This window comes from Taudactylus pleione, unplaced genomic scaffold (assembly GCF_031769625.1).
Source record: "Taudactylus pleione unplaced genomic scaffold, aTauple2 ptg000244l, whole genome shotgun sequence".
In the NCBI taxonomy this organism is placed as follows: domain Eukaryota; kingdom Metazoa; phylum Chordata; class Amphibia; order Anura; family Myobatrachidae; genus Taudactylus; species Taudactylus pleione.
Window position 1 is genome coordinate 11,853,475 of NW_028284646.1, and position 18,799 is coordinate 11,872,273.

The window sequence follows — 18,799 nt, forward strand, 5'->3', positions numbered from 1 at the left end:
TGTGATTATACCTTACATTTATCTTCATTTGCTCAGTGCCAGCAGGTAACATCGCCCATACTGTTTGTGTATGGTCTATATCCAGGGTTTAGGGGCACCCATAAGGGCGATTGACCTGGTGGCTGCTTTTAGCTCACAGACTCTCTTTTTTTAAATAATTTTCAACTAATTGTCCTCCACAATCGACTCAATATGTCACAATGGCGGACAGCATTCACAGTATCTCCCTTGGTGAGGAAAGCAACAAGAAGCATGCCTTAGTAGTCCCAAAACATGGTCACCATGCCCTTTTTGCTGATAGAGTTATTTTGAAGGTGGGGATAACGTAAGTTTCCATGTCATGGATGCTAGCTTCATCTCTTGTGTCACATGATGCACTTACGTTTCATCGCCTATAACAAGGCGCTGCATGAACTGCACTCAATCCCCATGGTACTACGTCAAGTGCACAAAAGACAATCCCATCCTATTGGTTTTGTGAACTTCTGTGAGTTGCTTCGGTACCCAGCGTGAACACTTTTTCCTGTACCCAGTTGTTCATGAACAATGTTGTGCACAGTACCCAGTGAGATGTTCAGTTTTGTCAGCAATTTCACAAGCTCGAATGCATCTGTCCTCCTGAGTCAGACCTTCAATGCAGCACAAATTGTTATCTGTGGTGAAAGTGCTAGGCCGGCCGAATCGCTGCTCATTTTGAATATCTGCTCTGCCGTTATCAAAGACAGAGCACCAAACTCAAAACTGTGTCCATGACATGACGTTACCACCATACACCTCAACAAGTTGGTGATGACTTTCAGCTACTGATGTGCCCTTCAGATTTTTGCATCTAATCACACTACGCACCTCAATGTTTGACCATGTTTCCGCCAGTCCCGCCATCTTACAGCTGATGTTAGGAAAGTAAGACATATATGAGGCGCAGTGTAAAGGCCGTGAGAAGCAGTGGTCTACCTGCTCTTGCCTGGCGGAAAAGTAGAATGACATACTGTAGAGATCTTGTTACCTTACTTATTGAACCACCCTCGTATATTTCTTTCACATTTGCTCCCATCTGTGCTTTTCAGTCATGTGTTTATATCATACAGTGTGATTATTTTAGTTGCTATTAGGTACAGTATAAAACTGCATACAGCTATATTTAATAAAGATAGCAGACCAGAACCATGTAGTATTCCAGGACAACACTATTAAAATAACTCTGCTGAGGTTATTTATTATTATTATTATTTATTTATTAAGTTTCTTATATAGCGCAGCATATTCCGTTGCGCTTTACAATTGTAAACATTAATAGAACAAAACTGGGTAATAACAGACAGATATATAGGTAGGAAGGCCCTGCTCGCAAGCTTACAATCTATAGGGAAATAGGCATTGATACACAAGGATAGGTGCTATATATTGCATTTGGTCCAGCCAGAATTCACAGTTTCTTGGTTGGCTGCATGATCCAGTCACACAGGAATGTCGACCAAATGTCATGAGGATGTGAGAGAAAGACAATGTGTGCGATTGTGTGTGGACTGTAAAAAGGGGATGTAATTAGATATGGAAGCTATGAAGATTATGTGGGAGGTTCTGGAATTTGATAAGCTTGCCTGAAGAGGTGAGTTTTCAGGGATCGCTTGAAGGATTGGAGACTAGATGAAAGTCTTATTGTGCGAGGTAGTTCATTCCATAGAGTGGGTGCAGCGCGAAGAAAGTCCTGTAACCGTGAATGGGAGCAAGTAATGCATGGGGATGAGAGACGCAGATCTTGTGCTGAGCGGAGAGGTCGGGTTGGGAGATATTTTGAGATGAGTGAAGAGATGTATGTTGGTGTGGTTTGGTTAATAGCCTTATGTGTAAGTGAAAGTATTTTGTATTGAATACGGTAGAAAACCGGCAACCAAATGGAGGGACTGACAGAGCGGGGCAGCAGAAGAAGAAAGTTTTGCAAGGAAGATAAGCCTTGCAGCTGCATTCATAATGGATTGTAATGGTGATAGCCTGTTTTTGGGAAGACCAGTAAGGAGGCTATTGCAATAGTCAATGCGGGAAATAATAAGTGCATGGATTAGAGTTTTTGCAGTGTCTTGTGTGAGATATGGTCGAATTTTGAATATGTTTTTTGTGTATGTAACATGATTTTGAGACAGATTGAATGTGGGGAACAAAGGACAGTTCAGAGTCAAGGATGACACCAAGGCAGCGAGCTTGTGGGGCAGGGTGGATGGTCGAGGTATCAACAGTGATAGAGAGATCAGGTTGGTAACTGTTATTGGCCGGTGGAAATATAATTAATTCTGTTTTAGAAATATTAAGTTTCAGGTGGCGAGATGACATCCAAGATGAAATGGCAGAAAGACATTCAGTGACATGGACCAATACAGATGGAGATAAATCTGGAGAGGATAGGTAGATTTGAGTATCATCCGCATACAGATGGTACTGAAATCCAAAAGAGCGGATTAGTTTGCCAAGAGAGGAGGTACAGATTGAGAATAGCAGAGGACCTAAGACAGAGCCTTGCGGTACTCCAACTGATAGAGGTAGCGAAGAGGAGGCAGAATCAGAAAAATGAACAGTAAAAGAGCGATCAGATAGGTAGGAAGAAAACCAAGAAAGAGTTGTGCCCTTAAGACCTATGGATTGTAGTGTTTGTATGAGAAGAGAGTGGTCAACAGTGTCAAAAGCAGCAGAGAGATCTAGAAGAATTAGGAGTGAGTAATGGCCTTTAGCCTTGGCAGTGACAAGATCATTTACTACCTTAGTCAGTGCTGTCTCTGTGGAGTGTTGGGAACGAAAGCCGGATTGAAGTGGGTCCAATAAGTTGTGTGAGTTAAGAAAGTGTGTGAGGCGGGTGTAGGTTATGTACAAACGCTCCAATAAACCTAGAAATGTATTTAGTAAGAGTTGTAGAAAGGCATTTATAAGACAATAAATAAAAATAGTGCTATGAATGTAGCAAACCCCTTTTAATTGCCCTGGTATTATGTTACAGTACCAGATAGTACCGCAACAGCTGCACTAATCTACAAGCCATAATAAAATAATGAAGCTTGTCAGAATGTCTTAAGAACATAACACAGATATTCACAAACCTGTGATAAAGTGGCGCCAATGATTTTACTATTTAGGATAATTGAACTCTATACATAACAGCTACTCATTGTACACAGGCTTAATAAGGAAAACAGACTACAGTCCGTGAAATTAGGAGTTAAGCTATTATTACAACATTATTTTATCTCTAACCTGTGTACTTATTTCTTTGTAAATGAATATCATATTTAAATCAATGTCCTACCTAGTGATAAAACAGTCATTATGTTGGGATGTTTGGCTTATCTAATGGGAAGTACAGTCAGTCAGTCAATCAGTTAGTTAGTTACAGGGTAACAATGAAAGAAATGTAGCTGACTGATGTTTACCTGAAGCCTGTATATTCCTTACATAAATTACTGCCCTGTGCGGTTTTCATTGAGTTATATTGCATGGTAGTTTGAGTGAGTGAAAATGGCATGGGTGGAAGGGCTACGACTTGAAGTTGTATATAATATTGTGAGCAAAGTACAAAGTTAGGGTGATAAAAGGGCCATTATGACATTTTTGGTAATTAGGGATAATTCAATTGTGAAGCAGAATCAGGAACTTGATTAAAAAAAAAAAAAAAATCACATAAAACACATTGAAATACAACTAATTTAAAATTACTTGTGCTTATTAATATTAGTATTAAATAAATATATAATATTTAATATCTACTTCAGGTTTATAAAGATCGTCTGTAATAAAATTCAGAAAAAAAAGCACAATATGTACAAACTATAAAACAGCAATATACAGAAGATAACGTGTTTGGTAAGAAACCCTCTCCTACACAAGAACATAGGGCCTGATTCAGTATAGTATAATTGTTTTCGCAGCTGCTAAAATATGCTAATGCTTGCCAAAGCTCTGCCGGCACTGCTGCTTTCTCATATCCATCCAATCTCGCTCTTCTGCTTAAACATCGGTACCATCGACCACTCACACAGCATTTACACCAGGTCTGACCAGCCGCAGACACCGTTAGTCTCCTCACACGCAGAGGGCCCTCAAGCTGCGTATGCAATCCCAGCTGCTAATTTATGCACGCCCATGAAACGGTGTTCAAACGAACAGACACGTCTGTGTTTTTCAGACCACTCCCCCGTCACCACCCCCAAACGCTGACAGCCTGTCACTCACTTTGCAATGGCTTCTTCTGTGCTTTCGTAATCGCAATGCGATCGTAGCGCACACGCAGTACGGCTTATACGCATGAGCAATGTCAAACAATTGCTCGATCTGTGTCCGTATTCGCACTTGCGATCAGTACTGAGTCAGGCCCACAGTACAGCATGTATGCTTGTTAATGGAAAAGTAACTAATGTAATAATGTAGATTGTTTATAAGAGAGGTTTTTATTTTCATAATTCGAAAGCTGAAAACGCCATGGTTGTGTCCACCATTGCTGCAGGCGCACTTTATTATCAGCTATAAAATGTATTACATGAAATAGAATAATTAACCATATCAGTATAATCACAAGCAAGGCAACATTTTGCAAAACATTTCAAATGAATGGTAATGCTGCTATTCCACCATAAAAACAGAAACATAGGGCCTGATTCAGACCCACTCGCAAGCGGCTGTCCGCTCGCAAGTGGGTCGATGTTGTGCACTGCGCATGCGCACGACGGCGGGAGCTCCGTCGTGCGCATGCGCCAGACGCGAAGAGCGAAGGAAAGTCCTTCGCTCGTTGTGTCTGATCAAAGGGGGCGTGCTGTCGATGTTGATTGACAGCACGGCCCCTTTGGTGGGCGTGCCGGGGCGTGCCTCCCTGACGGGGGCGTTCCCAAGGGACCGCCTACCGTCAGAAGCCGGCCCCACTGACATCACTAGTGATGTCAGTGGGAGTGATTTTGGCTCTGATAGAGCCAAAATCACTCCGGGCCTTGCGGTTGAAAACCTCAACCGCAGGCTCCGGCTCGCAGTTTCGATGGTCGCGACCATCGCGGCCATCAAACTGCACGCTCGTATAGGCTTTGGGTGGTGACCCACAGCTATACGAGCGTCCAGGAGGACGCTCCAGAATTATGGAGGGCGGCCCTCATTCAGAGCGTGCGCTCTGCTCAGAGCGTACGGCTCTGAATGAGGGCCATAGGCATGTATTAATGCTTCATTTAAAATAATTGATTTAGTAACTTAAGTGTTAGTTTTGTTACATCATCATTTAGGAACAGGTTAATTTATCTTCTTTCTACAGTATTCAAACCATAACTCACAGGCACATCTGAAAAGGTAATGTCCAAAAATATATAGATATTTTAGTATAATGTATTTTTTTTTGGATCATACAGGTCAAACTATATAGTATTCTTAAAAAAAAAAAATCCCTAATAGAACACCTAAAAGTAACCTGGAACAAAAGCTTAAAGAGAACCGATCACATATGACATAGGAAAGTACCGCATGCTATATGCAAATGCTGTGACGCAGTATCAGAGGCAGGGAACAATTTGCATTTTACTTGCTCCTAGGGGCTGCTCGCATGAGCAATCAGAAGGCAGAGAGCTGGATCAATTATAATACACATTGTTATCCTAATGTCTCATGTAAACCCCTAATAAAACCAAGTGTGACAGGTTCTAACCTCAATTGACTAATATTGACCTGTGTACTTACCCCAGGTGCAGAGAACTTATCCACGTGGAATGGTCCAAGTTGGAAGGTGCAATATCTTAGGAAGACATTAAATGCAGGCCCTGCAATAATCCAGTAAAATAAACATTTTAAGAATATTTGAATATGACTGAATCCGTTTATAGTAGGTTGTAACCCAGAACATGAAATGGCTGCAGTTAGATAAGTTTGATAGAACTCAGACCTCATTATTTTACATGTATATTATTATTTTTGTAACTCCAATGCAGATGCTTTGCACAACCAGCTCCAGGTCTACAGGCTCAGAATGAAATGTGCACTCAAGCAAAGGTTTAAAACAAAACAAACAAAAAAAAAAAACCCATGAGTCCTGCCTATTATCACTTTTGGTCAACAAAGAAACACAGCGACTCCAAACTTAATTAATGCACTTCAATTTTAATTTGTATCATTGAATTAAATTTTTCATCACAACACACTATCATCAGTAGGGGAAGGCAGGAATAGTTGCTACAAAAATACAGAATCTTTCATTACATCCGGACAGAAACATTTACAAACAAAACAGTATTCTTCCTTCTATTTATATTGGGTGTAAGTTACATCCAATAATTATTAACAACAATGAAAAACATGTCTTTCAGAACAAAAAACATAACAATCTGCCCCCGACGGGGGTAAGTTGTTACGGGGTTGGGGCAAATTGTTACCAATAAAATAATCTATACCATATCTTAATATAAAAAGCATTCATTAGAAAACTTAATTGTTTATCACAAAATCACTTTTGGCATATATTTGGTATATAGGACCTCGTTCAGATTCTCTCACAAGTGCTGTGGCGCTCGCAAGCGGCCCGATGGTTTGCGAACGCGCACGCTTTGTTCTGCGCGTGCGCGAACTACCCTGTGCGAGCGGAGACCGCTCGCTCGCCCAGCAAAGGCAGCCCAGTGAAATGAGTGACAGGAGAGGCCGTTTGTGGGTGGTAACAGGGGCAGGACACTAATAACGGGGGAGTGGAGGTGCAAACGCAGGCGTGCCTGAGTGTTTCAACGCCGTTTTTAAGGCGTGCATAATTTACAGGCAGCGTCACATGCTTGTTTTTTACACTGAAGTCCTCGCAGTGCTTGCGGCAGGGTAAGGCAACCACAAGCGCTGCGATCGCTATCGATGGTGGTCGATGTACTAATGTTTTAAAACACTTCCTGGAGATGACGTGTGCAAGTGGGCGTCTCAACATAGGCTAATGGGTGTCAGCATACACAGAGCGATCGCTCGCACAGCCAATGTGAGTGTGCTTATGCCTTGGCGAGCGATCGCTTCCCATGGCGTCACTTTGAAAAATTTGCATATGCTGGATGCGAGCGGCCGTTTGCGAGAGACTCTGAATGAGGTTCATAGTCTGATGACAATGACAGACATCACTCATTGTCTTCACTGCCGATTTCTGAAGAAAATGCTACTGCATCACCCCTTGCGCAAGCAATATGAGCTCACCCTTTACATGCAATACACTGGACCCAGTCCTGGCCAGGTTTCAACAGAAGCCCTGCTCTGCTCTATCCGTGTAGCTCCGCCCCCCTGCTCACAAGGAAGTCACTCTCCCTATCTGGGTAAAAAAAAAGCCCCGCTGCTCAAATGCAGCGGGCATCGTGGGGGGGCAGCCTGCTCTCCCATCCCCAGCAAGTGGAGCCCCTAGGCACGTGCCTCGTGGGAAATTCGCCACTGACTGTGGGGCACTTTGTTACAAGTAATAACTTGTCTCAGATATTGTGCAACAACTTGCCCTAAGTGACGTCATATAACCAAAATGGCCAGTTTGATTTCCGTGCTTTAATTCACGATTATAACAATGATAATAAAAACACTAATGGTTTGTGATTCTAACAAAATGAATGATAAACCCTTACCGTTAATAAATATTACTTTGGAACAAGAAAAAAGAGTTTGTTTAGGTACCTATTACATAAACACGTCTGCATTACAATCGTTTAGCTGAGCACTGACGGTAACATGTTCAAACTTGTTCCCATTCGCGCGAGCCGCGACATGGCCGTGGTTTTAGATTCATTTTAACAACTTGCCCCACCTTCCTGTACATATTTCTATATGAAATGGGCTCTCCTGCCTAAAGTGTGTAAAGCTAGCACAACCCTGACACTAGTACATGAAAATCAAACAGATCTTTGAGGACCCAATGAATAAGGAACTCCGCACACAATGTACAATCTCACAAAACGAAATGAATAGCTCATCACCTCACCATTGTATGATTCAAACATGATTTCAAAAAGAACATGGGCCTGATTTACAGTTGCACACAATTCCGAAGGCAGATGGATCTTTCCAGATTAAGCAGACTGCACATACGCCAGGGGCCTGCATAAACCATTTAGAGGAATTACAAGAGTTCAGTGTTGTATGCATCTCAGTTGCAGCTGGATGGGTGTTACTGGATAGCAACAGGGTCATAACAGGGTTTTCGAATGTAGGAGAACTTTGCCATTGGTGTGTAGACAGAATTGCGACCTATAAGAGGTGAGTAAATGTAGAAACCCAATTCAGTCAGATCTCTTGCACCATGAATGGGGCTGGTGCAAATGCAGATAATAGTGATAATGGCTACTCTCACAAGCGAATATCTAGGGGTGATGCGGTCACACAGTTGTTCGCATGGACTTCCCCTTACAGGAAGCAGATGGAATTGTGACGCTTAAGGTGTGATTCAGAATCAGGCCCTATTCTGCAAGCAAGTTTATTTTCAATAGAATGATCCATGCTCTTCCGTGCTAGGTTATGTGTGGATGTCTTCTCAGAGGGTTATATTTTTGCCTTCAATTATTTGTCCAATTCTTAACAAATGGCAACCATCTTGCTTAGGGACTGAAGCCTCCCTAAAGGAGCCAACATGGAGCATGCGCAGTAGCGCTCTCCAGCTACAACACTCCACCTCGCTACAAGCTTCTCCATGTTACACAAACATTTACTTACATTTTTTTTCATAGTAACCTGTAAAAAATGTAGGATTACACAAGCAAGAAAATATCAACATTTCAAGCAAGTTCCAGTCCGCTTCTCTTTAGGAACATGGCAAGTGTGATGTAACCCTTTTAGTAAGCACAACGGCAGGGTTCTCTTTACTAGCAATATGAACCACACTAACAGATCCCTTCTCCATGAGCTTATGGATGAAGTGATGCCTGATTTCAATATGCTTGGACCTCTTGTGGTGCTTGGTGCTATGTAACAGATCAATTGCACTTCTATTATCACATTTGATGTTGATGGTATCTTCCACACTTATGACACCAGTGGCGGGCTGGGCCGGGGGGCAGGGTGCCATGTGCTCCCCGGGCCGCAGCACCATGCGGGCTGTGGGCAGTCTGTTTCTCTGACACAGCTGCACCGCACGTGTAGCCCTGACCGAAGGAGTTCGGTCAGCGCTACACAGTGATTGACAAACACACAGCCGCCAGCTGTGTGTTTGTTTTGAGTGGCAGCCAATGGGCATCTGTCAGACTCTCACTGACTGCTGCTGCGCCCACTGCAGGAGCCGCTCCATCTTCCGGCTCCTGCAGTGGGTAATGGGAGAGACGTCATGATGTCTCTTCCATATTGCAGAGCGGCCGGCCCAGGAGGACAAACGGAGGAGCGGATGTTGGCGGCAGGAGCAGGGATTCAGGTGTGGGTTTTTTTTTATTACGTGTGTCTACCGTACTACAAGGGGGAGAGCACTACTGGGGGCACTACAAGGGGGAGAGCACTACTGGGGGCACTACAAGGGGGGGGGGGGACTACTAATGGGGGCACTACAAGGGGGGGGACTACTACTGAGGGGGCACTACAAGGGGGGGACTACTACTGGGGGCACTACAAGGGGGGGACTACTACTGGGGGCACTACAAGGGGGGGGACTACTACTGGGGGCACTGCATAGGGGGCACAAGGGGCACTGTACAGGGGGGACCACTACTGGGGGCACTATATAAGGGGCTTACTACTGGGGGCACTGCACAGGGGGGACCACTACTGGGGGCACTGCATTGGGGGATCACTACTGGGGGCACTACTGGAGGCTTGCATAAGGGGGTCCTCTCCTGGGGCACAGGGGGCACTGCATATTGGCACCACTACAGGGGGCTGCCCCATATCTTTATTTTTACTTTACATGAATTCCATATGGACCCGCCTCCTCCCAGGCACACTTGAGTGGGGGGGCGCCGTAGCACGCATGTGCTCCGGGTACCCTGGCTACATGCTGCTCCTCTGCCAGGGCCACCTGCATGCATTTGCCCCCCAGGCTAAAAGTTGCCAGCCAGCCCCTGTATGACACTTAACTCATGCAAAGTCTCTTTAGAATACAGAGCTTCCTTGGTCGATTCAGTCAATGTCATGTATTCTGCCTCAGTAGTAGATCATGCCACTGTGGGCGAACCCACAGTGGCATTATCTACTACAGATCTTCATTAATTCTTAGGCCTAGTAAGTAATGTTCTGGATATTTTGTTGATACAGTATATACTTTTTGGCCTGCCAACAGCAAATCATCCACATACACAACAATGATGTCTATCTTTATGTACCAGCATCGACTTCTTTGCTTTAGGCCATATATTGCCTTTTTCAGAAGACATAATCGTTCTTTAAAATGGTGCTCTGGCGGCTCTAAATATATCTCCTCTATCGGTCCACCATTTAGGAAGGCCGAACCGAAGGCTAGTTGGTACAGTAATATGCTATGCAGGGCTGATATGGTGATGACCAATCACAATGTACTATACTTTGCCACCGGGGTATAGGTTTTACTGTAATTAATTCCCGACTTCTGGGTGTAACCCTTTGCAACCTATGGAGCCTTAGATCGTGCAATGCTACCATCTGCCTTTGTCTTTCTGTAGAACACCCATTTACTCAACTGTCTTATGATGACTTGGTCTCTGAACTATGATCTACATTTTGTTGTCATCCAGCAACTTCATCTCCTTGTCTATTGCTGATTTCCATTCACACCAGTCAGCTCTTGACTGTGCTTCTCAAGTATCCAGAGGTTCACTGAACATGATATTTGCAAATGCCTCACCGTAACTCTTTTGTGGTTTTTCAAGACTTGATTTTGCAGAAGATCTTCTCTGTGATTGAATGTCCACGCTGTTACTGTAGCTTCTGGTTCAAACATATCTCCAGCTGCTGTCATATGCAGTGGCATACACTTGCTCTGCGTTTATAATTCCAGCTTTTCTGTAATTTGTGCTGGCTCATTAAATATGACATCTCTAGACTTGACAAGCTTTCTGGTACTTGGTTTCCATAATCTGTAGCCCTTACTTTCATAATAGCCAAGCATGATATACTTCATGGATTTTGAATCCCACTTTTGACTTCTTTCTTTTGGTACAGTATGTGCATGTAGGCAGTACTTCCAAAAGTTTGGAGATGCTTTAAACTTGGTTTTCTTCCTGATCAGTTAGTGGTTTCATTAATTTTTCAGGTAGACTGCTGTGGACACAACTACTGCACAAAATTGTTTGGTTAGGCCTGCATCCTGCAGCATATATCTAGCTTTCTCCACTAGTGTGCAATTGCTCGCTCACTTACATCATTTTGTTCAGGAATGTAGGCAATGGTCAATTGATGTCCAATTCCATATTTACCCTCTCAGGTTTAGATATTCTCCACCATTATCAAATGTTCAGTTTGGTTTTCTACAAATCTTTAGTTTTTCTCCACAACTTGACTTTTCTCTGATGAAGTATATGCGTGTCATTCTTGTGAAGTCATCAATGAACACTATGAAGTATCCATATATTGAGTTGACTTCCATTGGACCACACACATCTGCATGTACTAACGTAAATGGTGCTTCAGCTCTGCTTACTGATTTTGGAAATGGCTGTTGGCTTTGTTTTCCTGTTTTACAGCAGTCATATCCAAGATGACCAAATCTTCTATGCCAGAGTCCTTGTGACTGCAACTCAGTTGTCAATCTAATAACAGTGCTGTGTATAATGGACATATAATTGATGGTTTTGGGTACCTGTTGCTAATACAGTCCCTTTTGTATTCTGTACAATGCACTTTCCTTTGGCGAAATGAACTCTGTGGCCTCTTTGCTCTAGGACACTGATGGCTATAAGATTTGTTCCGATTTCTGGTTCCAACTTTTGTAGCTGTAAGCACTTTATTTTCAATCCCTTTGAACATAATAGGATCACATGCGGTTAACTTGGGGACCATTCTTCACTGCAACTGAAATGACTGATGGCACCTAAATCAATATACCAACAATCCTTTCTGCGACTAACTGACACTCAGGGCCAATTCATCTTTACTGATGCATTATTTATTCTGCATAGCATTCACATTTTATGCTTACATTGAAATGCTTTGTTACCTATCTTTTGACATATATATTGTACATGAATTGTCTGAGCTTTTCACTCCTTATGTAATGCAGTATTCTCAGAATTCAACTCATTTGGCGCACATCCTTGGAACTGCAGTAGCTTTGCTCTCACTGTGTCTGTGGTTAACTTGGATGTGTTTGCTTCCAACGCTACAACTAGAAAGTCAAACTCAGGTGTTAAGTTATGTAGCATCGGTGTAGCAACCTCTTCATTATCTATTTGCGCTCCTACTGACATTAGTTGCTGAGAAATAGAAATAATTTTGTCAATGTGGTAAGTTATACTCCTGCATCCACATACAATACACGTCTTAAATTAATTCTTATCAGACCCCATCTTGATATGTTTCCTGCAGTGCTGTTCACGTCATTTTGCTGGCACTTCCCATGTATGACAGAGTACACCTGTTGCTCAACACACATGACAATCATCTCATGGCTCTCTCTACATCATCTGGGTATGGACTGTCACTGGGATCCATTGTTACTTTCCACAACCTTTCACATTTTAGCTCCTGTTTGCATAATTGTTACTGACATGATTATGCAGCTCCTGTGCACTAATTTGCTTCTCTGCTGACACACTGCACTGGAAACACTCTGTGCTATCTTCACTCTGTGTTTGCAGGTGTCTAAGATGTCTATGTGCTGCTGGGCGTTCTAGAAGCTTGGGGACTGTGTAAATGTAATTTGCATGCCTGGGCCCATAACCTGTTGGAATGTGTGTGTTCAGGTGGCGGTGGTATGGCAGAGTGTTATGTACACAACAGCAGATGCCCTGAGTCAACGAACAGTCCAGCACTTAACCAGTGGGGTTGTTTATTATATGGCACTGTGACTATACAGACGTACACACTGTTATGCATGCACATACTGGTGCATGGAGCAGAGTGGCGCATATAGGTCACCAGCCGGTGACTGTATGCGATAGTGGTGCAGTAAACTAGCAGCAATAGCAGCTCTTGCAGGATGGATCAGCGGCAATCTCAGGGACAACGTCCATCTCGCACTGTGGTGCTCTAACACAGTGACAAGATGGCGCAAAACTACAAATGGTGGCCATTTTGGTTAGGGAATGAAGCCTCCCCAAGGAGCCAATATGGAACAGATCTAACAGAGAAAATAAAAAAAAGAACTAAAAAATAAATAAACATAGAAGCGGACATGAAAAAGGAGAGGAAATGGATGTAACCAGATGAGGCAGAGGGCTCACTATCCGAACATAGAAAAGAAAAAGTAGAATTAATTCAGGAGATTTAACAATTCATCCTTAAGCTAGAGTACTGGTGCAATCCTCTTACCTCCCCTCGCCTACCCATCTGAGAAAAGGTTGGATAACCTGAAATGCACTGATGACTAGTAATGGGCAGTTCAACTAGTAACAGAATCAACGTTTGGCAGTGATAAACTCTATTCATTATACACCTGCCACCACTAATGTGACCAAATTATCATGACCCAACAGCCCACAATAGACCCCATATATGATACTATGAAAACAGCATAAGTGCTATCTTGTGCAAGTTATCCATGATAAATCCGCCTACTTTCACAGTCAGTAACTGAATCACCATTCATGAGACATGTTACTATGTGTTTGTACATAAAATTGATATATTCAGCTTCAAGAATTAACTCCAGATTTTCACAATTGTATTGCAAGATGGGGACATCCAGGGGACAGATAACAGTATGACAATTTGGGTAACCTGGGCACATTATTTAATAAAGTAATGGAATCACCAAATGGGTAATGAGCATGGTAAAGTGTACGGATTACAATATGTTTGCCAGAGCCATAACTAGACTTTTTGGTGCCCTGTGCCAGAGAGAGCATTGGCGCCCCCCCACCCAATTTTTTAAATAGGGACATAAGATAGTGCACCTGAAAAAGGGACATGGCTTTATGGGGAAGGGCCAGGGAAGAGATAGGAGTACTCCTGGGGCAGCCAGGAAGTGCTGGGGATAAGAGAAGAGGAAGCTACAAGTGAGAATGATAATAAACAGGAACACTGACAGCCCAAACAGCGCCCCCTGCCTTGTGGTGCCCTGGTCACACTACCAATGCAGCTACTAATACTTATATTTCCTACTATGTTTTACAAAATATTTAAGGACAAAATTACATAATTAGGAACATATCAACATGGCTCAATACTTGGAATAAAAGTTGACAAACATACAAACGTAGAATCAGATACATAGAAGTGCAAATAAAAAATATAAAATACAAATAGGTACATTCAAAACAAAATCAAGACAAACCAAATAGTACATTAATGAAATGTAGCCTTTACTGAGGCTCTGGAACAGAAGGACTAAATTAATAATGTCCCGATATCGATACTGGAGTGGTGCAATAACTTTAACACTTGTTGTTGCATTAACCCAACATTTGTCCTATCTTTGTAGGAAAATAAACCACAGTTCCTACAGTATCTTGCTTCCTAAGGAATGAAACTTCAAGCACCTGTGCAACAAACTTCTTTACAGATATATGTTGAACGTTATTGAGAATAATATCCAACAGTCTTGTTCAGGATTATTTCAAAAATGACTCAGAACAGAGGTCATTGCAGCCTGTGTAATCAGTGACTGTTAAATTGCCTTATTTCCATTATCATAACTCTGATATTGAGATATTATGTGATCATTTAATCAAACACATATTTCCATTGCTTTATATGTAAATGAATGAATGCCTGCACATAATATTGTTTTCATCAGTGAACACTGATAGTTTTATACAGCCCAAATACGAAGTACTAAATCACAAATCAAAATTATTTCCCCTAATAGCAAATTGGAGCACTTGAACTGATTAATAATGCCAACATCTTCTACCTATGTTGACTTTTATGCTTAGGCTCTATGGGCCTGATTCAATAAGAATCGCTATTGCGTACGCAGCTGCGAATTTGCACGGAAAGCAGCTGCGAATGTATGCTAATGTCTGCCATAGCTCATGCGGCATAAAGACGCCCACTGCTGCTTTCTCACCTCCGTACTACCTTGCACTCCTGCGTATACATCGGTACCATCGATGCACATCTGCCCGTCACGCAGCGTTTACAACAGGTTTGATCATCTGCAGTAACTGAAAGTCTCATCGCACGAAGTGAGCAGTAGCTAATTTATGCACGCCCAGGAAACTGCGTTCAAGCGGACAGACATGCCTGCGTTTTTCCAGCCACTCCCCCGTTACCACCCCCAAACTCTCACAACTGTCACTCAGTCTGCAATGGATTACTCAGTGCTTCCCTAATCGCAGTGCGAACGCTGCGCAAGCGCAGTGTGGTGCATATGCACGTGCAGTGTTCAAAAAAAGATTGATCTTTGCACGTATTTGCAAGTGCGCACGCTGCTGAATCAGGCACTATATCCGTATTTTCACGGAATTCCCCTAATGCAGATAAGATCAACCTAATAGAAGACCCTAGAGGGCAAAAAGAAGAGTTGAGAGGATTCACAGGCATTGGTGAATTTACCAGTAGGTTCATGTGTAAAAAAAAAAAAAAAAAAAAAAGAGTTTGTTCACATAACTAATAAAGGCTAAATCAGGCTTGTTTAAAATGTATTCCTATTCCATTTAACAACCAATTCCTTAGTACATCTACATTTGTCTGCTACTTTAAAATCTCAGTAGCCTAGTAATATTATCAAAGAATATTGCCCAATCACTTTAGCCATAACATACAGATTAATGTGAAAAATCTGCGACAATCACAAATCAGCAGAAATTTGTCCTAAATCAATCATACTACAAGTCTGCAGAATATTGACCATGGTCTTTAATGCTAACAAGTCTGCTATAGATTACCTGCAGATCTCACAAGTCACAGTTTTTGAACAGCAACTTTATGAAGCATGGCAACTCAATGTTTAAAGAAACATTAAAACCAGATTAGTTTTTTTTAGAGCTGTACATTTGCAAGAAAAGTGATAAACACTATGAGGTACTAACCACTACATGCAACTCCTGGTGCAGAATATCATGGGCGCTACATATGTGTCCTCTTACATCTAGCGTCCATACCTCATGTAGCGCTCTCTGCAACTCGCTCTCTGCCAGTTTGCTGTATTAGGTCATCCCATGGCTTATGGAGTCGCATCGTAACGTATCCACACACTACATGTCGCACTTTTAATATACTGATCATTGACGCTATCCTGGGAGTACTACTTCGCACCTTTAGTATACGGATACTGTAAATGACGCTATCCACCGGGTGTACTACATGTCGCACCTTTAGTATACTGATTATTGATACTGTCCACCAGGTACTCTAGGCAACACTGAAGGTGCGACACTTAAAGTGTTGACCATACCAGTAGCCCAAAGCAGCCACTGTAATCTGGTACTGCATATGTGCAGTGGAGTGACGTGCGGTGTGGTCAAAGGCTGGGGCGGCACACATGAAGATGGGTCTAAGAGCTGGGAGCCTGTCTCACCCCCTACTCACTGTAACTCTCCTCTCACTACACTAAGCTTCAGTATCCATTGATTCTCCTACCTGCATCACTGTGTCTTCTCTTCCTGTTGCTGACTGAGCTCCGGTTTCTAAACACTGCACTTCCTGGTCACTTACCACATCCAAGGCGTCCATCAGTGCTCAAGGCACGTCCCCATACTCAGAGGCATGCCTCTCTTTCTGTGCAGCTTACTGCACGTGGTGTGGCCCCACCCCCAACACTGCAAGCAGTGTCTAAGCTTGAGCTGTTGCTGCCTCATCTCTCGTCTCCCTGCGGTCCCAGGGAGCTCCACAAAGCTGGCGAGTCCGAACTATAAAAATTCTAAACAAAGAAGATAATATAAACAAAAACCAGGCGCAATAATCGTTAATTAATATTAGCGGTCAGTACTTCTAACATCAATTAGTTAATTAATTTGCTTGATATCAGTATTACAGCCACCAACCAAAGGATAGATCTGAGTTTATCCACAAGAGCTAAATATGAAATTTTTTTTTAGACTAATAAGTCTAAGGGGGCGCTTTAAATTAGGAACACATCACATGTATATGTATAAGCAAGTGAACAATTTATTACATTTTAATAATTTACCATAACAATAATAAAGCATCATAATCTACTAAAAAACTATCTCCTGACCGACCTTAGAACCCATAAACAGCCATAGTCCCCTCCAAGGATATAGACAGCAAAACTTCTGGACGTAGTCTATAAGTGTCGTGCTATGTAGCAGTTCAGTAGCTAGTTAGCATGTGCCCACATAGGACTAATAGACAGTCCCGATATATTTACCAGCTTGGTCGCACTGCTCCGCGACTTAGGTATCTCTCCTGTGTTGTTTTATTTATCCCAGATTGTGAACATACATATATTAAACTTATCACATTTAATGTAACATTGGTTTTATATGGGCTAAATCTTAGACCTCATAGAAATGCTCATGGGAAATATATATGCAGATTTTATTACACAGCGTGAGTTTTGATCTCCCTGCTCTGCTCCTCATACAGTTATTGACAAACCCTCTTTTTTACCTTGATAAAGCTTCTAAGCGAAACGCCGCGTCGGTCTACGAGGCATCCTGTTGCCACTTACTATGATTTAAATTGAAATATCCCTGTTGCTTCCTAATGAAAACCCGAGAGGGTCTGTCAATAACTACATGAGGAAGCATGGAGATTAGAATTCGCGCTGTATATTGATCTGTAATTACATACTGAAAGTGACCTCTCCCTTGCTTCCTAATAGACACCCGGGAGGGTTTGTCAATAACTGTAATAAAACAACACAGGAGAGATACCTAATCATTTATTTAAATACATATTGATTTTGATTGCTATAATTATACAAGCAATCATAAAGCACTACTCACTAATTACCGATTATATTTATCTGTGCAAAAATAGATTTAGATGGTTTGGTAGAAATTACGGCATCCACTTATGATCGGCATTTACAACTGCTAATCACAAATAGATGAGACACGTGTGTTGCATGTTGGAATAACAGCAAGCAACAGAGGTCCATGATCAATATATTTGCCATTTCTAATATAGGATAAGTGCTATATATAATAGCCTTGATCCAAAATATGATTATGTGGAAGTACAGGGGCGTTGCATGCATTTTAACTCACTAAACTCATTACTTTTCTCACTCTCTAATCGTTTTAATTTTTCGCTGTTCAATTTGTCTTGTAGACAATATTAAATAAATCAATAAAAGTTACATTTTAGATACCCCAGTGCACCACTTCAGGCATTTCATTTCTTCTCTATATTTTTTTGGTTCAATATCTATTGCCTGTGGTAGTACCCCCCAACAGATTATAATTAATATTGGGGGCTACCATTGTCCCTTATTGAGGGGTACAATGTTTTTCTGGTGCGACTAGATAACCTGTATTCAAAGTACAAAACAAATAAGTTGACCAGTGACTTACAGTACAATACAATACAGGACAAGGACATGGATAATATACATTGCTACATTAGCAACCATAACACCCAGATAAGCAACAGAGCAAATCAACCAAGTGTTAGGTGGCCTAGTGGGGAGTAAGAAGTAGATGAAAGTAGAGAAGGAGAAGCACAAGAGGGTAGACGGCCCTGCTCGTAAGAGCTTACATTCTAAAGGGGAGTGGCAGACAAACAGGTGAGACACATATGGGGTAGGCAGGGAGAAAGGAGTATGTAGCAGCAAGTAAAGATGAGAGCTGGAAGGCTTTGATGAAGTAGTGGGTCTTGAGAG

The 18,799-nt window shown here is 42.2% G+C and overlaps 1 protein-coding gene across 1 annotated transcript in view; it reads right to left on the reverse strand.

The window, feature by feature from the left end:
• The window catches only part of LOC148516673 (major facilitator superfamily domain-containing protein 8-like), a 171,041-nt gene that overhangs the window by 100,145 nt on the left and 52,097 nt on the right, over positions 1 to 18,799 (reverse strand). The window contains exon 6 of the mRNA XM_088479762.1: positions 5,695 to 5,774. Within this exon, the coding sequence (XP_088335888.1) occupies positions 5,695 to 5,774 (80 nt within the window). The remainder of the gene's footprint in view (positions 1 to 5,694; positions 5,775 to 18,799) is intronic.